Raw genomic sequence first — 22,765 nt, 5'->3', positions numbered from 1 at the left:
TGAAGCGTTCTTCACTTGCATTTCTGCATGCGGGTTGACAAGTGCTTTCCAAGAGATTTTAGCATCACTTGGAAAGTGCTTGACAACTTGACAACCAGCATGGATTTATATAGTGTGACCGTAAAACAATGGTAAAAAATAAAAAATATATACTTACCTTCTGATGGCCTGCCGACGTCAGCGGTCGCGTGACCCGTCACATGACTAAATTACGTCATGGCAGGTCCTTTTCAGACCATCGCGAGCTGCTGGCAAGGCAGGACGCATCGGATAAAGACACCGGGGGCAATCAGAAGGTAAGTATAATATTTATTTTTAATTTTATTCTTTTTTTACAGGTTCTATGGTACCTGGGTCTGGAGGAGAGTCTCCTCTTCTCCAAACCCGGGTACCATCAGCACATTGAAACGCATGGATTCTGCATGTACAGATGCAGTGATGCGGAATCCATGCATTCCAATGCAAGTCAATGGCGGCGAAAACGCAGCAAAATAATTGGTAATGCTGCGGATTTTTCCGCAATGATAATCCGCAGTGGAAATTTCCGCAGCATGTGCACAGCACATGCGGATTATCATTGGGGAACATGGCAGGCCTTCTACCAAGCGTTTTTTAAGTGTTTCTGCAGTGGAATTGCTGCTGCGGAAACGCTTAAAAAACGCATAGTGGGCACACAGCCTAAAAAAATTATTATAATTAATATTGTGCTAAATTAATTTCACGTGAACTATCACATGATCTATCACAGGGGATCATGTGATGTGTGTGCGTGGGTGGGGCCGCGCCTTCTAAACTGCCCGGGGCCATTGCTACTCTTAATCCACCCCTGCATGCATCTATGACTTATTCCAAGGTCACTTTAACTGGTTTCCTATTTAAAGTCAAAGGTGGAGTTTGTCTTTAAAGGCATTGTCTCATTAAGATGACCCCTATGCTTTCGGGTGCCCCTCTGTGTTACATGGATGGACATTAACCTGAGTGGTCACCATTTAATGCTACATTTCTGATTGGCAGCGTCTTCTCCACACTGGAGTTTCTCCAGGAGCCAGGCTTATGCAGTCAGCTGATCTGATGAGACATTCACTTTGAAGGCAATCTCAAATTTATTTATATTTTATAAGCCTTTATATAAAAAGAGGTTATGTACAAAATTATATTTGGGAAAATTTAATTTGAAATAGCAGAACTGAGATTCTGACGTTGTTTCTCAGTTTCCCGTCAACTTCTGCTGCCAAATAATTTTTGCTTTGCCCATATTGTGACTGCAATGAGAGTGGAGGAGGAAGCGCAGAGTGATTGATCTGTGTGTGAACGTGCATTTTATCACTCATGGTTGTGAGTAGAAACTAAATTTAAGCTGATAGGGAACAGATATTATAGTAAAGAATGAAGGGAAAGTGTGTGGAACTTGGTGTCACAGCAATGTGAAGCGTTTCTGACTGCAAGAATCAGTGCAGATCACTTCCCTTTTTTGGATAAAGTTCATTATATTCTTTCTTTTTTATCCAGTCAGTATCATTTTAAAAAAAGAAGAAGCTGATCTGTTGGAATATTCTTGTAGATTCGTCAAACAATTTGCTTCAAAAACCTGGCATAAAGCTGTTTAAAATGTTGCAAAAATTTTCAACAAAACTGGTAATTAACTGGTGCACATTTCAAAATTTCAGAGGCTCTGGCCCCCTGAGGAAGCCTGTATAGGCGAAACTAGTCGGGGGAGCTATATATGTGAGAGTTTTTTAGTTTCTCTAGTGGAACTTGAAGGAAAAAGAAGTGAATATATTAAGAGAGTGCTACAAAGATCTATGGACTGCAGCCATGATCTATGTTTGGAAATAAATGTATATAGAAAAGTCTAAAGAATTGTAAGTGGTATAAGAGGGATTCCAATATTAGGAGATTCCCTTACACACTGGAATAATAAGAGTTCACTATAGTAGTTTTAAATTATATTGACCACTTTTAACGGAAACAAATAAAAGTAATTTTTTAGCATATCCCTTACATAGGGTGTTTTTACCCTCATGCAACATACTGAATTTGGCATGTCTTACTCCAACAAATTCTTCATCAAGACTGGCAGAATAAAACGCCCACCTTGTTGAATTGGCCCCATTCTTCCTAAATGCAGCAGTGGCTTGAACCTTTGAAATCATTGAATCAGTTTGTAACTTTCATCGAACACCAGAAGGTTTCTTCCTTAATCAATGAGACTATCAGAGAAAGGACATAGCACATAAAATTATATTGGGATGGAAAAATAACCTTATAGTAGGATGTTCCCTCACACAGTATTATAGTAACCGGGTGATGTACTCCCATATAAACTATGCATACAAAAATTGGAGTAAACTCAACTCACCAAAATATATTAAAATAAAATATGTTTATTAATATTAGATTTAAATAAATTAAAATACATCTTGAGGTCCACCAAATAGAGTACAAGTAAATTAGGCAAGACGAAAACACAGAAAAAAAGTTATTTTTGATGGTTACAGAACAAAATAATGTGACCAAAAATTGGTAACTAATAGAGAAAAGACAGTCATTGTATCACATATGGTAATTGTATATAATCTTTCACATGCAATTCAAAGTGGATTGTTGTGCATCAGAAAATAATAACCCTAAATAACTGGGTCTAATTCATCATAATATTAATTAATAAATACAACAATAATTTATATCTATCATGAAGGAAAACAATAAAGTGCAAGTGCAAATAGTGTTGTTTCTCTGGCAGACGTCTGAATATTTCCCTATGGTTTTGTATGTGGCCACCCATGAACGATGACATTAGGGTAAGAAAGACATGATAGAAGGTTCAATAGAGTTATTGCTTACCCATACTAGATGAGAGTGATCGCCTGCCGTTTGAACCCTGATGCGCGTTTCGCTACTGCTTTAACGAGAGGTGTGGTAAAGAAGATCCTTATATATCCCTATAAGCAAGTGTGATCGCCATTATGTTTGGTGTATGGGAGAATCGTCACATTTACTACTCATAAGAAGTCTCTTGTTTCCATTCCACCATTTTTAGGCTGTCCACTTGCCACTTGTAATAACAGCCAATCCCCATGGTTAGACAAGCAGAACCTGGGCGATCATCTCATCACCACATGGGCTTCAGTTAAGAAGGGATTGCCCTAATGAGAAAACCTCTTCAAGCAAATAGTCTCGTTTGCATTTTGAAAAATGAAGCCTTTTTTTTGGAAATGCTAAAAATGGCAGGGGATCAATAATGGGATGTGCAGTCAAATCTTGCACAGTGAGTTATTAGCTACTAATATTGTTTATGGTCAAAAAATTGTCGCAGGCATAAGAGGTTATATTATAGGATCTAGTCTACCCCAAGGTAAAAAAAAATCGCTTTTTAGAATGATTCTGTATCCTAAACTGATATCATCTCCATAATACCATTACATGAGTCTTTAGATGTTTTAGGAATACCAGAAATCTGTAAAAAAAAAACAATACAATATCTGCCACTCCTTATCATTCCTTAAGGGTGAAATAACATTCCTCCTTGTACTTGTAACACAAACAATACATTTTCCGCCAAGACAAATGTGAGTTAAATGGAATCTGTCACCTGGTTTTCCCTATGTAATCTGAGAGCAGCATGAAGTAGGGGTAGAGAACCTGATTCAAGCGATGTGTCACTTACTGGGCTGTATTTTTCTGTTTCAATACAGTGTTTTATCAGCAGCAGATTTTCACTACAGGACAACTTTCCTCGTGCCTCCAAGTCCAACCACACCCCCAGCACTGATTAGCAGCTCTCCATCATTATACACTGAGAGCTGTGGTGTGGAGGAGGTTATACACAGCTCAACAACTGAGCTCTGCTAGATCTACAGCAGAGAAGACTTCACATCACACTGCTGCACCCAGTATGTGACACATCGCTGGAATCATCGTCTCAGCCCCTACATTATTCTGTTTTCAGATTACAAAGTAAAACCTGCTGACAGATTGACTTTAAGATAATAGTTGGCATAGGTTCTTTCAATAAGTTGTTACTTTTGACAATCTCATACATTTTTCCAAAGAAGAAAAGATCCGACACCAGATCAAATCATTAGTAACTGTACTGTACATGATGACAAACTGACAAGTACATACAGTCCACCTTTATACACTAATTAGGTTCTGTGCACACTGGAGTCACAGCCTATTCCATCAGGATTCTGTCGTTCCAGAATAACAGTCTAGTGTACCTTCCACTCTGCACCAATAAAGATACCAGACTGCCCTCTTATAAGCCAATGCGATCTTACTGGATTTCTTAATAGATGTTGCAAATATCATTCATGTCCCTTGATGCTATACCCGCAATGTGATCGGAGATTAACCCAAAATGTTGTAGACACACTTCTCATCATAATTTAGATTTCATATTAAGTCCAATGTAAACATGAGACATCTTCCCATAAAACTGCACCGAACTAGTTACAGCAATGTCATCCTGCTCTGAAGCCACCAATATTATCTCTCTTCACCATATCACGCACACTGTGGTTTACACTTATCCCTTTTCCTCTGTAACCACCAGAATAAAGGCGTCTCCCCATCTCATAATGTGCTGGCACTAGGGTATGCCATTACTGTACGACCAGACGGGTTCTCTAGGACTCTCTATCTAGAGAATGAAGAAGATGCAGCCCTGGTTTAGTGCTGTGCACCCTTCACGCCCTGCACAGCACAGTGTCACCTGTATGCGAAAGAGGCTGGCTGTAGTTTCTCTTATGGTCAGATGGCTAGTGGGGGCGCTGTTGTATAGTCTTCATTCCCAGAATCGGTGAAGATCCTCGAAAAAACCTCAACCAACATGGAACCGCAGCTTAGCATCAATTGAGTCATATAGAAATGGAAATTAAAATGATCATGATCAGCTCTGTTCACAGAAAAAAGAAACATACTAAAGCTGTGTTTACACTAACACTTTTATGTTCCTTAGGCTTTTCCTCCTTTCCCAAATTAATAGTGCAGCAAATAGTGGGATATATGTCATAAATGTCAGAAAGACCAATGGAACCCCACTGAAGTCAATAGTGTTCATCGGAGACCATTGCATACATCAGATGTTTCATCTGTCACAGTATCGTGGTTTTGTTTATTAAGAGAAACCAGCCAGTGTGAACACAGCCCACATGTAAACTGAGTCAACAAGTTCTAAAGTATTTGCATTGTACCTATAAACTGCGGGATATGTTTGCTTTGATTTGCGTTTGTGTTCTGGGGTTCTACTAGGGGTTAAATCATTGTAACAGCTATATTATCTCCACCTACAACCCTATTCTTCCTATCAGAAATACCAGAAAGCCAAGAAAAACTCTGACAGCTTCACAAAATAATCCATAGGGTTTATCACTGATATATATACTGTGTGTAATATATATATACATATATATATATATATATATATATATATATGTATATATAACTGTTTGCATGGTTTTATTTACTAACAATAGACACAAAACAATATTTTTCAAAGGATCAAGATGTTTAATGATAATTTATCAGTAAACATCTGGATCCTTTGAAAAATATTGGATATATATATCTTTATAGATGTATATATCTGTATATATCCAATAAAGGAGGCAGCCCCAAGTGAAAATCTCTTCTCTAATCGCAAAATAATATTTCTATTACGTTACAATGATTCCATGCTACAATCAAACATCTCAATAAAATAACCTATAGGATTCTCCAAGTTCTGCACTGAGTAAACCATGTGAGTCAGTATAAGAACATCCTCCCCTCTGCAGGACTGCGCTTCAATAATTACTATGGCATAACACACAATCCACAAAAAAAACACTCGCTTTTATTTCCAGGAGTGGAGAACGCACAGACCTAGTATCATGATATCCCATATAATAGTCATGTGAAGTCCCAAGTCTACAATAAACATAATTAAACCAATAGATACAACAGACATCCATTAGGTTTTTATGCCTTTATACTGCTACATTAAACTATACATCACAAAAATTACTGAATAATGCAACTGTTTTACCTGCAGTCCTATGTAAAATGTAGAATGCATCATATCATAAATGAGAGTGGTGCAGGCTATGCCTGTATCAGCTAAATATAATGAATTAGTTCCATGTATAAACATAAGAAATGAAGAAGAGAGGTAGTAAACCCACCAGCCGTAGCCACCGAATGAAACACTGCGTTTTCTTCTAAACATCTGTGCAGTTCTTGCTCCACCGAGCGTCTCTAGCAACGATTTGTGCACTTGAGCTCCACACAGCCAGGGGAGGAGAGGGGAGCAGAGGCCGGGGAGGAGAGGGGAGCAGAGGCCGGGGAGGAGAGGGGAGCAGAGGCCGGGGAGGAGGAGAGCTTCTGCAGGTTCTCAAACTCAGTAAAGCTGCTATTGCTCTTTGCTTGAGGTCTTGTGTTTCAGGCTGAGTGGGAAAGTCACTTCTCGGTTTCCTGTGTGGTGCTTCTGCTGCTGACCAACCCTGTGAAGCTCTTTAATTCTACTGAACTTCTTACTATTAAGGAGGAGTTTTGGTGCATGGGTTTTTTTTTGTTGTTTTTTGTACTGTATGTGCACATTTTTGTATGTTCAGTGACTCACTGGTGGATACAGACAGAAGATGGCCCCTGTGCAAGAACAAATATTAGGGCCCTTTGCAGTCCAATAGCTCATCATAAAGCACAATACTCCTTATTTTGGAGGTCGAAATGAGCCCCCTTACCTCCTGAGTCCCTGCCCATAATATCCTTTAGTGATTTAAAAGTTAAAAATCTGGAAAACTCTGGCCCCTGTTCAGCAAGACCGGCATTGATCATGTCAGTCTTGGGGAGGGAGAGTGGTGGAGTCAGATACACCTGATTCATTAAGAGGAGCACATCTCTTGATGAATAATAATAATAATAATAATAATAATCTTTTTATTTATATAGTGCCAACATATTCCGCAGTGCTTTACAATTCAATTTACAGACATAATCACTGTCCCCATTGGGGCTCACAATCTAGATTCATTATCAGTATGTCTTTGGAATCTGATGATTCCCCACAAATCTTACTGAAGTCATGGACTGGTATAACGTTTCTGGTGTAAATTGTGAGCCCCTGTTCGGCCCCCGTTTCCTCTCCAACGTCACTCATTTTGGCAGAGATGAGTGAAAATGCCAAAAGTTACAAGATATTTGTGCAACTACGGATTCTGCAAAATTTCTGAGACTCATCAAAGTGTTTTACGCCAGATTCTTGGTGAAAACATTTGGATAACTCGGGGCCTGTAAGTATTCATCAGTAGTGTTGAGCATTCCGATACTGAAATATCGGGTATCGGCCGATATTCGCGGTATCGGAATTCCGATACTTAATTCCGATACTTTTACAATATCGAATACCGGAATCGGAAGTTCCCATAATGCCTGCGCTCTGCAGTGTCTCTGAAGTATGACAAGCTGGATGGCAGTGCTCAGCTGAGATCCAGCCTGTCATCAGAATGCCATCCCAGCGTGGGAGAATTCTCCTGATTGTTTAAAAGCCGGCGGGCGGTAAAAAGCCGCCGGCTTTTAAACAATCACACAGCCCCATACTGCTTCCCCGCAGCCTCCCACCCTGATCCTCCGCTCCCCTCGCCACCTCCCATCCTGATCGTAAGTTAGGACAGGGCGGGGAGCACAGCACCAAGGAGTGGGGAGCGAAGGACCCGGGCGGGGAAGCCGGCAGTGAAAAGACTTCACCGCCGGCTTTCCCGTTCTGTGCTGCGCTTTCCCGCCGGTTATTTCAAATGAACAGCTGAGGTATCAGGTGATGCTGATCAGCTGTTCATTTGAAGTCGCTGCGGTGCCCTCAGAGGGTTCATGTGAGTTCATGCTTGACTGCATTGCATGAACTCACATGAACTTTCCCACGGCCGCACAGGTCAGCCTCACCTCCCAGACCATCATCCCGTCATGATTGGTGTGTGCGGGTGTCTGTGCGTGTGTCTGTGAGTGTGTGCGGGTGTGCGCGGTGTCTGTGCGATGTCTGCGGGTCTGTGCGTGCAGGCAGACATAGGCCGATGTGACACTACTACTCCCATCGGCCTATGTCTGTCCCCCGTCCACTCGTGCCAGCAGGATCAGCTCAATGGGAGCAGTAGTTCCCATCAGCCTGATCCTGCTATTTAAATTGCCCTACTGTGTCCCCAATAAATTTTAAATACATGTCATTGGTGGCCAGTGGTTACCTAAAATAAATTAGTTCATACATTACCTGTCCCCGCCGATCGCCACCTAAAATAAAGTAAAAAATAAAAAACTACACCTATACTCACCTAGACACCTAATTCCCCGAAGCCATCGATCTCCTGTAATAAAATATAAAATAATAAACCACAACCTTATCCTTACCCCCCCGGAGTAGTCCACGAGTGTCCCACGAAGATCTCCAGTTCAGAGCAGCCACATAGAATGTGACCGCTCTGAACCGCTGCCGCCGCTAGAATGACGGGGCCGTAAAGCAGCCCCGTCATTGCATAAGCGGGTTCGCCGGAGTTCAGGCAGCGCTGCTCCGGTTAGCTCCTTTACGGCCCTGCTGTATCGTGAGAAATTCCCACGGTACAGCAGTGCCGTAAAGGAGGTCTCCGGAGCTGCGCTGCCTGAATGCACTCCGGTGACCTCAGTCAGTGGCTCCCGCTGCCGGGAGCGGACGTGTTCCCGGCAGCGTGAGCTTACAGCAGCCATGCACAGCTGTCACCATTTCCAGATGTGACAGCTGTGCATGGGAGATCAGCGCAGGAACGTGGACAGGTAACTATTTTTTTTTTGTAAACTAAGAATTAAATAAAATAGTGTGTTTTATTTCAAATAAATTATTTTTTTCTGGGTGTAGTGTGTTTTTTCTTTTTAACACTTTGTAGGTTAGTAATGGGGGTGTCTTATAGACGCCCATCATTACTAACCTGGGCTTCATGGCAGCTGGCACTGACATGAACCCTAGCCCTATTACCCCACTGCCACCGCTACAGGGCAGTGGGAAGAGCGAGGCTAAGTGCCAGAATTGGCGCATCCTATGGATGCGCCATTTCTGGGGCGGCTGACGGCTGGTGTTTCTAGCCTGGGAGGGGGCCAATATTCATGGCTCCCTTCCTGGGTTATTAATATCAGCCCCCAGCTGTCTGCCTAGCCTTTGCTAGCTATTAAATTAGGGGGGACCCCACGTCATTTTTTTTGGGGGGGAGGTCCCCCATTTTAATAGCTAGTAAAGGCTATGTATTCAGCTGGGGGCTGATATTAGTAGCCTGGGAAGCTCTGTGGGTATTACCCCCTTCCCAGGCTTCAAACATCTGCCCCAGCTGTCTGCTTAACCTCCGCTAGAGACTAAAATTAAGGGGAACCCCACGCCATTTTTTTTTTAAATAAATCCTTTATTTTAACACTAAATGACAAGTACAGTAACCAACACTGTCACTGTACTTCATATATATGTGACTGACATGTTTCTATCTATCTAATCTATGTGTGAAGCTCTATTCTGTCTGTTATAAATTGTCGGGTACAGATGCTGAATTGCCGGCCGGCTTTTTTAAAGAGACGGTGCATGAAAACACTATTATTTTCTTAAATAAATCCTTTACACTAAATGACAAGTACAGTAAGCAACACTGTCACTGTACTTCATATATATGTGACTGACATGTTTCTATCTAATCTATGTGTGAAGCTCTATTCTTTCTGTTGTAAATTGTCGGGTACCGGTGTATGCCGCTGATGAATTGCCGGCTTTTCATGTAATACATTCTACATTATTCTTAGTTGTTTTACTTCATGTAGAATTAACCTACAAGGAAAGAAAGGGTTTATTTTCATTCCGATATTTGTGTCCCATTGACTTGCATTGGTTTCCGGTATCGGAATCGGCGATATCCGATACTTTTTGAGTATCGGTCCGATCCAATCCGATACGATATTTCCTGATATCGGAAGGTATCGCTCAACACTATTCATCAGTAGTTTACTGAATAATGCACAATAACAGTACGACTACTACTAACAATAGCACACCATATGCATACTTTCTTAAGTAATATAGAATATACTATATGTCGAAAAAGATTGTCCTACTCCTAAATCATTAGTTTTTCATTCAGTCCCATTGGCACAGGTGTATAAAATCCAGCGCACGCCATGCCATCTCCCTTTACTGACGTTTGTGAAAGAATGGCCCATTGTAAAGAGCTCACTGAATTCTACCATGGTCCTGTAATAGGATGTCACCATTGTAACAAACAGTTCATGAAATCTCTTCCCTTTTAAATATTCAATAATTAACTGAGTGACATTATTGAAAAGCGGAAGCATTTAGGAACCAAAGTAACTGAGCCATGAAGTGGCAGACCACAGAGTGGAAAAAAATGCCAAAGCTAAACTAGCTCAACAACTGCAAAGCTCCAAACCTCCATGATACCAGCACAAAAGCAATACGCCGTGAGCTTCTTGCCATAGGTTTTCATTGCCAAGCATCTACATGCAAGCCTTATATCACCAAGCACAATGTTAGGCATCAGATGGAGTGGTGTAAAACTTGCTGCCATTGGACTCTGAAGCAGTGAAAAATGTTTTCTGGAATGACAAATCAGTCTTCTATATCTAGCAATTTGGGTAAAGCTCTTTTCTATTTAAGCATGGTTGGATGATTTTGATTTAGAAGAATTTGGTCTACACAGAGTCCTGACCTAAATCCCACCATACACTTTGGGATGAAACAGAACGGAGATTGTCTTATCCAACATCAGTGTCTTATCCAACATCCGTGTCTGACTTCACAAATGGTCTTCTGGATGAATAGGCAAAAATTCCCACAAACACCTTCCAAAAACTTCTAGAAAGTCTTCCCATATTAATACCCATGCATTTAGAAACGGATGTCAACTCATGCAGGTGTAATGTGTAAGTGCCCCAATACTTTTGCCATTAAATACATGTAATACTGCCTGTTAGTCCAAAATGTTGTAAGGGGAGATTTTTGTCAAATCCAAGGGCTATCCCGAAAAGAGAGGCCCGCAATTGCACACTATATTGAGCAACCAGAAGATGGATTTTTTTCTGATTCCTTTAAGATCTAGATTTTTCATGCATTTTTTACATGATTTTTTTCTAAGCTAACGGGGGAAGAACATAAAAACATCTAATTTACATAGACAAAGATAAACCATAATACTAAAGTCCCCTGTCTAATATTGTGTAGGTTTGGAAAGACTAGTCTTCGTTCTTTATGTCTAGTTGTCTCATGACAGTCATATATGGCACATGCACAGGGTATGCCATAAATGTCTAACAGATGTAAAATCTATAACATTTCTACCAATTCATTCCCACTCATTTCAGCTTCAATAAATCAAAAATACTCTGTTGTTGTATATACAGACAATCCAGGAAGTTTGTGCCTCCAATATGGCTGCCCCCAGTCTTGACAGCAAGAAAAACTGTTAATCAGGCTTTATTCATTAGATATGGAAAATATGTAGGTGGCTTTTCGTATTTAAATAATAAATCAACTATAAATTAACCCCAATATAACAGAGTATATAAATAAGAAAACTATGCATCAAAAAGGGGTTTGTGAAGCGATGCATCTAAAAAAAACATAATAAAAAGAAGAATAAAGAGTTATATCAGAATTATAATATCCCAACAATGTAACGGCACAAGACCTAAGTGTATATGGCCTGACAATAAACTCTGATAGTATATAACCCCAGAGCAGACACCATGAAAAATACATTGTTTAGTAAACAGGATTCTAATAAATGTAAGATGTTCTATCAAAAGGTGTCAATATAAATTCAATTTGGTCAACAGATTGAATGACCTGGGCAATGTTCTTCTCATTCCTGGAGTGGTTTGTGAAGTAAATAAATCACTTGTAATCTGAAATTTATTGCAGCTTAACAAAAAGAAACCAAGAAAATCTTAAAAGGGAAAATCAGGTTTTGCAACTGTTCTATTCATCTGCATAGAGAAACCCTATTCATGTGTACCGGTCATATTCCTATGAGAGAAGGAAAGTCCGTTAATCACAAAGATTGTATATGCCGTCATACTCTGTAGGGCAAAGTCAGCCAAACCCACTGAGTTTAGACGAGCGGGAGGAATATCTCATGTATATGAGGACCTCTCAACTCTCTCCACAGTAAAGGGAAAAAAAGATAGGGCATGCTAAATTTCCACACTCGATCCTTTTTCTTTTCTGGGAACATAGTCAGGTGTCAGTGGTGCTTGGTAGCGGCTTACTCTCCTCTCCCCATTCAGAACATAGTCAGACTGAAGTATGAGCATCTTTTAAAGGGAATGTCAGCAGGTTTTTGCCATGTAATCTGAAGACAGTATGCTGTAGGGGTTAAAACACAGATTTCAGCATTACCTCCCTTATCAAGCTCCATGCTGTTTGCTTGCAATGATTGTTTTAGCACCAGGAGCTTATCATTGCTGGACTACAGCAGCACGCCCTCTTCTGTGATAAGCAGCTCACTGTCTATGGATATTGTATATACAGAACCTGGTGTGGGCGGGATTATCTGTGGTGTGGGCGGGGCTAGCTCGCTCAGCTCTGCTGCATTGCTAAATCTAAAAACTCTGATTGTGTCAGAACCACTACACCCAGTAATCTAAGTGGTACATCGTTGGATTCAGCTTCTCTTTGCCTACATTACGCTACTCTCAGATGGGATAGCAAAAACCTGCTGACAGATTCCCTTTAAAAAAAAATCGATAGAAATAAGAAAATTAAATTCTGAAACACTAAACACCTTAAGGGATAAACTCCCCAAATAGAGTAATTGTAACTAACCAAAGACACTTTACTTTGTGTATGGTTACCTTATCTTTGCTAGATAAAGTATCGGCGGTGTTAATGTCTTTCCAAGCTAAATACTCAATATAAATACATGGAAAATTACAAAAACCATAACGTTGACTCATTTAGGCACATTTCTAAAAAAAAAAAAAAATGTTATTCAATGGGGCAGTGCCGATGCACGATTTTTTTCATTGATGGATTCTGTCAGTGAAGAAAATTGCAGCATGCAGCAATTTGACTTTGAAATTGAAAGACACTCATCCATTCAAGTCTATGGGTGCGTGGAAAATATCGAACTGCACTCAGATGACCTCCAAGTGCAGTCTGATTTCCACGGACTCACAGAATGGAGAAGATGGAGATATTTTGTTTTCCATCTTCTCCTCACAGTGTACTACGATTCTCTCACCCGAGAGAATCAGATCACACTATGCTGACACTCGGATCAGAGTTTGGTCAGAGTGTCAATACCATAATTGATCTGATTGTCTCGGGTGAGAGAATCTACAGTCTTTGACCCTAGCTTTAAAATAAGTATAGATTATACTAAAATAAATAATGCTAAGGTTCTGTTCATACTTTCCATTTTTATCTCCGGTTTTTGTTGTGTTTTGATGGCCAAAGTAGCGTAAAATGCTTTGCTTGAGTTGAATTACAAGCAACAGGCATAGCTGCAATTATGAGCCCCAATACCAATCTCCATTCTTAGGCTGCATTCACACATCCACATGAGTGTTAAACATCAGAGAAAAATGGACTGAGTTATTTTCATGTGTCATCCTAGTTGCATCCGTAATTTTTCTCATCCTTTTTTTTTTCACTGAGGCATGAAGACTGTTTGAACTTTTTTTTTTATCTATTGACTGTTAGCAATGGATCAGTTAAAACAGAATAAACCCGGATGGACGTTTTGAAGTACACAGTCTGTCTTCTGTTCTTCATCCGTTTTATACGGATCCCCATAGACTTTAATGGCCGAGTCTGATCTGCAAATGGATGAGAAGAGGAAGTGCTCTGAGTCTCATGGACAGGAGACTGATGTGCGCATGGATCAATGAAACTCTATGGGTCAGTGTGCTGTCCAATTATAAAACAGATGTGTGAATGCAGCCTAAAGGCTCATTCAGATATCTGTGATTTTTCACATATGCAAAAAAAAAATGGTCTGAGTTTCAGCAATGTTTATCTGATTTTTCATCAGAGTTTGGTCTGTTTTTACCATCAGAGTTTCATCAGATCTTCTAGAATGAATAAAAAAAGAGAAAGAGAGGTTTCTAAAGCTTCTCCAATCAAACATGGACCTATAGAGTTGCTTTGGCAATTTTGATCATCATTGACACTCGAATAAATAGCAAACGTGTGTGATTTTGGGCAGACGATTCGGTCAGCAAAAATACCCGGTCATGTGATCAGCCCCATAGATTATAAGAGGTATGAGTGTTGTCGGTGGAAAACACAAATAAAATTTGTTCAAGCAAAACTGATGTCTGAATTAGCTCTTAGGTGAGGTGCAATTTCTAATATGTATAGATGATGAATGGTAATAGGAAAATTAATGCAGATCACAGAGAAGCCAAAGATAAAAACTACAAAGCAGGACCAATGCTGAAAAATGCAAAGACTACTGTGACTATATACTTTGGAGTGATGAGACCAAGATAAATATTTTTGGAATTGGCTTCAAAACTGTACACAAAGGTGAGGAGTACAAAGAAAAATGCATGGTGCCTACAGTGAAACATGGTGGTGGCAGTGTCCTTATGTGGGGCTGCATGAGTGCTGCTGGTGTCGGGGAGGTACATTTCATTGATGGTATCATGAATTTCCAGATGGTCTATATTGAAAGAGAAGATCATAGAATCATAGAATCATAGAATGGTAGAGTTGGAAGGGACCTCCTGGGTCATCTGGTCCAACCCCCTGCTCAAAGCAGGATTCACTAGATCATCTCAGACAGATGTCTGTCCAGCCTCTGTTTGAAGACGTCCATTGAAGGGGAACTCACCACCTCTCGTGGCAGCCTGTTCCACTCATTAATCACCCTAACTGTCAAAAAGTTTTTTCTAATATCTAATCTGTGTCTCCTCCCATTTAGTTTCATCCCATTGCTTCTAGTCTTTCCTTGTGCAAATGAGAATAAAGATGATCCTTCTACAATGTGACAGCCCTTGACATATTTGTAGACAGCTATTAAGTCTCCTCTCAGTCTTCTTTTTTGCAAGCTAAACATTCCCAAATCCTGCAACCGTTCCTCATAGGACATGGTTTGCAGACCAGTCACCATTCTGGTCGCTCTTCTCTGAACTTGCTCCAGTTTGTCTATGTCTTTTTTAAAATGTGGTGCCCAAAACTGTACACAGTATTCCAGATGAGGTCTGACCAAAGAGGAGTAAAGACCGATAATGACTTCACGTGATCTAGACTGTATGCTTCTGTTAATACATCCCAGAATTGTATTTGCCTTTTTTGCTGCTGCATCACACTGTTGACTCATGTTCAGTCTATGATCTATTAGTATACCTAAGTCTTTTTCACATGTACTGTTGCTTAGCTCTATTCCTCCCATTCTGTATATGCTTTTTTCATTTTTATTGCCCAGATGTAGTACTTTGCATTTTTCCCTGTTAAAAACCATTCTGTTGGTTGCTGCCCACTGCTCCAGTTTATTTAGGTCTTTTTGAATCCTCTCTCTCTCTCTTCTCTAGTATTAGCTATCCCTCCTAGCTTTGTGTCATCAGCAAATTTAATCAGTTTACCCTCAATTCCTTCATCTAAATCATTGATAAAGATGTTGAACAATACAGGTCCCAGGACGGAGCCCTGTGGTACCCCACTTGAGACATTCATCCAGCTGGATGTGAAGCCATTTACAACCACCCTTTGAGTCCGATCACTAAGCCAGTTATGAATCCACCTAACAGTTGCCTGGTCCATTGCATACTTGGTCATTTTTTCAATAAGGATGGTGTGAGATACTTTGTCAAATGCTTTGCTGAAGTCAAGATATACTATATCTACAGCATTTCCCTGATCCACCCAATCAGTGATTCTGTCATAGAAGGAAATTAAGTTAGTCTGACATGACTTGTTAGTTACAAACCCATGCTGACTCTGGTTAATCACTTCATTCTTATCCATGTACTTACATACATGTTGTTTAATAATTTGTTCAAAGATCTTTCCTGGTATAGAAGTCAGACTCACCGGCCTATAGTTCCCTGGGTCCACCTTCTTCCCCTTTTTGAAGATAGGAACAACATTTGCTCTTCTCCAGTCTTCCGGGACTTCTCCTGTTCTTCAAGAATTTTCAAAGATTATGGAGAGTGGTTCTAAAATTTCTTCTACGATCTCCTTCAGTACTCTGGGGTGTAATTCATCTGGACCTGGAGACTTGAACTCATTTATGTTAGCTAAATATTCCCTCACAATCTTTCTGTTTACAGATAACTTGGATTCCTCTATTCCTTTAAAAGGACAGTGAAGATCAGTTGATGTTACATTTTCTTTCTGAGAGAAAACAGATGCAAAATAGGAATTAAATAGTTCGGCCTTCTCAACATCCTCTCTTACCATTTCTCCATTTTCATCCTGTAAAAATCCTATAGCATCTTTGACTTTTCTTTTACTTTTGACATACCCCCAAAATCCTTTTTTATTGCTTTTGACATCTCTTGCAAGCCTTAATTCATTGTCAGCTTTAGCTAACCTGATACGTGCCCTGCAGGATCTGCAGACTGCATTACTACCATTACTCTGGTATATATATATATATATATATATACATATGTAATAGATTATAAAATATCTGTTATTTCCATTATATTTATGTCCTTTAGGCTATCATAATACAAACAGATGCCAAGATCGTGTTCTACAAGCTATTTCAACATATACGACATGCGTTTGTAACATATGACACACAAGTTTGTTTTTTTTATCTTTTTTTACAATCATTGAAAGTTTTTGACAGTCTACATTATGTGCACAGCTATGTTGCCCAAACACCATGTGGTGTAAACTTGATGGAACATGTTTTTCTATCTGGACTGTGGCTGACATACAAGCATGTGATCAGCCTCCACTACTCCTAGTCTGTGTCTTTGATTTTAGTGATAAATGTCACAGTATCCTGTTTTGCCTTGAAATGTTATCATGTCACTTTCTTATCTCTTCGAGCAACAATGTGTGTACATGAAATACGAATCGTGTTTTTCGCGTTTCTTTATGGTTTGAGAAGTGTAGTAAACAGACAAGTGTTACATTTGTAAACTAAAGTTAATGTTCTAACTCTGAAATATGTTCTGTATTTCAAAAACATGACTAATTTCTTGTTTATGTGAAAAAAAGGCCTCTGAGGTCATTTTATTCACATATTTAATAACATTAGATTTTTTTTTCATGAAATGTGTGAAATACCTAGTATACTCTGACTTATATGAATAAAAAATAAAAAACCTTTAATATTGACAATGATGAATGGTAAAACTGTTATATCACTGAAAAATAAAATTATATTGTTTTGACTGCAAAGATATCGGTGACCTAATCTTTGGATAAGTCATCTATATTTGTGTGGTGAGGGTCCGACACTTGGTACCCCCACCAATCAGCTCCTATTAGTTCCAGAGGTAGAAAGATATAAGCAGTGTACATATTTTAACACCACAGTTCATGCTTAAAGGGGTTATCCAGGACTAAATAATTTTTTTTTTACTATGAGCCAAAAACGAACAGGCAGGTAGTTGCTAACAGCTGTTCCACATCAATAGAACAGCTCTTCTTTTTCCGGAGCGTGCTGATTAGTTGAAAAAGGAGATTGACATTTCATAGTAGACTATGCTGCTGTATAAAGAAAGCAGTTCCATAGAGGAATAGCAATTTTGTAGTTTTTATTTTTATGTGTTTCGTGACCCCACCAAGCTCTTTTTCAAAAACAAACTACATAGCACGATTAATTAGTTGTTGCTTGTTTGTGGGTCTGTCTGCCTTAAGTTGTCTTAAGCATGTGAAATGCTCGATGGGTTTCAGATCTGGTGATTAACTCAGCCATTGCAGAATATTCCACTTCTTTGCCTTGAAAAACTTCTGGGTTGCTTTCGCAGTATGTTTTGAGTCATTGTCCATCTGGACTGTGAAGCGCCGTCCAATCAACCTTGCTGCATTTGCTTGAATCTGGGCAGAACGTATGGCCCTGTACACTTCAGAATTCATCCAGCCGCCTCGGTCTTCAGTCATATCATTAATAAACACTAGTGACCCAGTGAAATTGGAAGCCATGCATGCTCATGCTGTCACACTGCCTTCACTATTTTTTACAGAGGATGCGGTGTGCTTTGGATCATGAGCCGTCCCAGGCCTACTCCATACTTTCTTCTTCCTATCATTCTGATACAGGTTGATCTTAGTTTCAGATGTCTAAAGAATACTTTTCCAGAACTGGGCTGGCTTATTTAGCTTATTAATAGATAGTCCAATCTGGCCTTTCTATTTTTAAGGCTGATTTTGATTTGCAGCTTGTGGTGACACCTCTGTATTTGCTCTCATGAAGTTTTCTCTTTATGGTAGACTTAGATACTGAAACACCTACTTCCTGGAGAGTGTTCTTCACTTGGGTGGATATTGTAAAGGGGATTTTCTTTACCATGGAAAGTATATTGCAAAATGTACCAAACTGTTGATTTGGCCATTCCTAATATTTCTGCCATCTCTCTGATGGATTTCTTCTTTTTTGTCAGCCTAATGATTGTCTGTTTCACTTCTGTTGAGAGCTCCTTTGACCTCATGTTGTGGGTTCACAGCAACAGCTTCCAATGCAAATGCCACACCTGGAATCAGGTCCAGACCTTTTACCTGCTTAATTGATGATGAATTAATGAGGGAAAAGGCCATGCAGCTCATTAAAGAGCTTTTCTGATAATTGTACATTTACTTTTAGCCCCTTGAAAAAGAGGCAGCTACATATTAAGGAGCTGTAATTTCTAAACCCTTACTCCAATTAGAATATGAATAACCTTAAATTAAAGCAAAGCTGAAAGTCTGCACTTTAAGCCCATATTGATTATTTAACAGTATATTGAATATATTTTGGTAAACAGCTAAAATGCCAAAACTTGTTTCACTATCCAAATATTTCTGATCCCTAACTGTAGATACTGATACATAGTGCATAGATAGACACTGATACATACTGTATAGCATAGATAAACACTAATATATAGTACACAGATGGATATTTAGACACCAGCACATCACACTGGAAGAATGTTTGCAGCAATCCTGTGTCAGGAGTCTGAGGGTGCAGCTTCTGTGTCCTGTCACATTTTTACGATTTATGTTTAGTAGGGAAAATGTTACTACAATTATGTGACAGCTCTCCTAAACTGCTAAAGACTTTGCTGTCTGGCATTGGATATTGGTTTAGTTTTCACTTTCAGAACTTCTCTTATTAAGTTTGTAATCCCTATTTCTGGGCACTGTACTTGTTGAAAGTCTAGATATTTTCATGACAAAGGTAACATGAATCATTTTTTTTGCCAATTTTTAATAGTCTGTTCACTAACGCTAATGGAGAAGCTTTATATATAGCAGTTATTTATAAGAGTTACTGGCTTCTTCTCTAAAACTTTAAGCATCCGGCTACTTGCCAGCTTTACAATAGGATATTAAAGCACCATCCATTAAGAATGTGCCTTTCTTTTAACATGCCAAGCTATACTTGACTCCAATGAATTTGCATTTTTAAGGGTTCTCATTTTTTCATCTAGTTAACTGTAGATCTCAGTGCAAATGTCTAGATCTACTCTCTTAAGTTAATTTTATACAAGAAGATTTACCCATCCCCCACAGATCTGCTATAATGGAAAAAGAAAAACTGTTCTTGTACTAGAAAAATAAATCTCTGAGAATTATAATTGGACAAATGATAATTCAGGAGACAGCTATCTCTTCCAATTCCCCCATACACATGATTGCTCAGCTCAGCCGACCATTCTTTTATTTTCGAAAGTGAGAGCCGAGAAAGCCTCCGCCAGATACCTCTGGCAGCACCATAGCTCATGAATAGAAAAGGGGCCAGGCATTGAAATTTAAACTGCCTGACCCTTTTCTCCCCTGCCATCATCTGTCAGGAGTCACCCATACATGTTAGACTATTGGCCTATATCGACGGGTTCTGCCAACTTTAGTGTAATATATATGGGGGCCTTAAAGCACCAATCCAATGTTTTTCTGTTATTGCAGTTCTGGAGTAGTGTCACTAATTTAAGTTCCCTGTCCCAGTAATACACTTACCAGCCGCCATCTTCATTTTTTATTGGTGCTGCTTGGGTTAGTCTCCAGCAGTTTGTGACCTGCGGGATCGCTCCTGTGTTTGCTGAGCAATACAGAAGACACAACTCAATCTAAGTCTATAAGAGCCAGAACGAGGGTCTCATAGACTTGCATTGAGAGCTTGTGACCAATACCTCTGACTTTCGGTCAGTCAGGAGTTTCGGTCACAAGATGGCGGCATTGGGAAAAGCTGAAGACACTGGCTGAAATAAGTATAAGACTAGGGTCATGTAACTTTCATTAGTGGCACCACTTCAGTGCGGAAATACAAAAAAACGCTGGAGTGGTGCTTTAAATTTTTCTCTTCTGCTGATTAAGAAATCTGCAGCATAAATGTAAAAGTTCTGTGGATTTCAAATCCACAACATTATATCCTGTGGATGTCCTTGCGTTTTTCACCTTTTTGCCTTGCAAAGGGTGAAATATATAGGACAGTGGTGGCGAACCTATGGCACGCAGAGTCCTCCCGGTGGGCATGTTCGCTATCTCCTCAGCACTGCCATCGCCGCCGCCACTCTCCTCAGCCCGCACACCATCCTCATCATCACTAGCGCCATGGCCACTCTCCGTGCTCTGCACGCGCACCCTCCCATCAAGCTGCGTGCCCTCATCAGTCAGCGCACGTGCTGAGGAGGGTGAGGGTGGCAGCACTAGTGATGACGTCGATGGCATGTGGGCTGAGGAGAGTGGTGACGGCAATGTTGAGGAGATGGTGCGCATGCCCACAGGTAGGACTGGGATATATGAAGAGACAAAATCAGCGTTGGAACAGGCAGAGGTGAATTGTTGTTTTTATTTTTTTAATGTAGGGCTATTATACAGTATGGAGCATCATGTGGGGAAATTATAGAGTATGGAGCATCATTTGAGTCCATTATACAGTATGGAGCACTACATGGGGCCATTATAAAGAATGGAACATCATGTGGGGCCATTATACAGTATGGAGCATTATACGGGGCCATTATACAATATGGAGATATGGAGCTCTATGTGGGGCCATTATACTGTATGGAGCTCTATGTGGGGCCATTACATAGTATGGAGAACTATGTGGGGCCATTATACACTCTATGGAGCACTATGTGGGGCCATAATACACTGTATGGAGCTCTATGTAGGGCCATTATACACTGTATGGAGCTCTATGTGGGGCCATTATACTATATGGAGCACTATGCAGGGCCATTATACATTATGGAGCACTATGCGGGGCCATTATACAGTATGGAGCACTATGTTGGGCCATTATACAGTATGGAGCATTATGTGTGGCCATTATAGAGTTTGGAGCACTTTATGGGGCCATAATACAGTACAGAGCACTATTTGGGGCCATTATACAGTATGGAGCACTATGCGGGGCCATTATACAGTATGGAGCTCTATGTGGGGCCATTATACTGTATGGAGCTCTATGTGGGGTCATTAAATAGTATGGAACACTATGTGGGGCAAATATACAGTATGAAGCACTATGTGGGGCAAATATACAGTATGGAGCACTATGTGGGGCCATTACACAGTATGGAGCACTATGGGGGCCATTATACAGTATGGAGCACTATGTTGGGCCATTATACAGTATGAAGCATCATGTGTGGCCATTATAGAGTTTGGAGCACTTTATGGGGCCGTAATACAGTACAGAGCACTATTTGGGGCCATTATACAGTATGGAGCACTATGCGGGGCCATTATACAATATGGAGCTCTATGTAGGGCCACTATACTGTATGGAGCTCTATGTGGGGCCATAACACAGTATGGAGCACTATGTGGGGCCAATATACACAGTATGGAGCATCATGTGGGGCCAATATACAGTATGGAGCACTATGTGGTGCCATTATACACTGTATGGAGCTCTATGTGGGGCCATTATACAGTATGGAGCACTATGTGGGGCCATTATACTATATGGAGCACTATGCAGGGCCATTATACAGTATGGAGCACTATGCGGGGCCATTATACAGTATGGAGCACTATGTTGGGCGATTATACAGTATGGAGAATCATTGATCGCCATTATACCATATGGAGCACTTTATGGGGCCATAATACAGTACAGAGCACTATTTGGGGCCATTATGCATTATGGAGCACTATGTGGGGCCATTATACAGTATGGAGCACTATGTGGGGCCATTACACAATATGGAGCATCATGTGGGGCCATTATACTGTATGGAGCACTATGTGGGGCCATTATACAGTACGGAGCATTGTTTTGGGCCATTGTACAGTATAGAGCACTATGTGGGGCCATTATACACTATTGAGCATCATGTGGGGCCATTATACAATGTGGAGCATCATTATAAAGTATGGAATATCATGTGACGCCATTATAAAGTATGGAGAACTATGTGGGGCCATTATACTGTATGGAGCTCTTTCTGGGGCCATTATACTGTATGGAGCTCTTTCTGGGGCCATTATACTGTATAGAGCATGTGGGGCCATTATACTGTATGGAGCTCTTTCTGGGGCCATTATACTGTATGGAGCTCTTTCTGGGGCCATTATACTGTATAGAGCATGTGGGGCCATTATACTGTATGGAGCACTATGTGGGGTCATTATACTGTATGGAGCTCTATGTGGTGC

The 22,765-nt window shown here is 40.2% G+C and overlaps 1 protein-coding gene across 5 annotated transcripts in view; it reads right to left on the bottom strand.

Moving 5' to 3' along the window:
- The window catches only part of RAP1GAP2 (RAP1 GTPase activating protein 2), a 1,112,678-nt gene that overhangs the window by 880,009 nt on the left and 209,904 nt on the right, over positions 1-22,765 (bottom strand). Inside the window, exon 1 of one of the 5 annotated variants that reach the window (XM_073667806.1) lies at positions 6,165-6,223. The exons of the other annotated variants lie outside the window; for them this stretch is intronic. Coding sequence (XP_073523907.1) covers positions 6,165-6,208 — 44 coding nt within the window. The 5' untranslated portion in view covers positions 6,209-6,223. Of the gene's footprint in view, positions 1-6,164; positions 6,224-22,765 lie in introns of those variants that run through there. 5 annotated transcript variants of the gene reach the window in all.

Source organism: Phyllobates terribilis, unplaced genomic scaffold (assembly GCF_046119375.1).
Source record: "Phyllobates terribilis strain yellow unplaced genomic scaffold, ASM4611937v1 Scaffold_2__4_contigs__length_985480577, whole genome shotgun sequence".
Lineage (NCBI taxonomy): Eukaryota > Metazoa > Chordata > Amphibia > Anura > Dendrobatidae > Phyllobates > Phyllobates terribilis.
The sequence above is the reverse complement of the archived record's forward strand: the minus strand, read 5'-3'. Positions and strand labels throughout refer to the sequence as shown.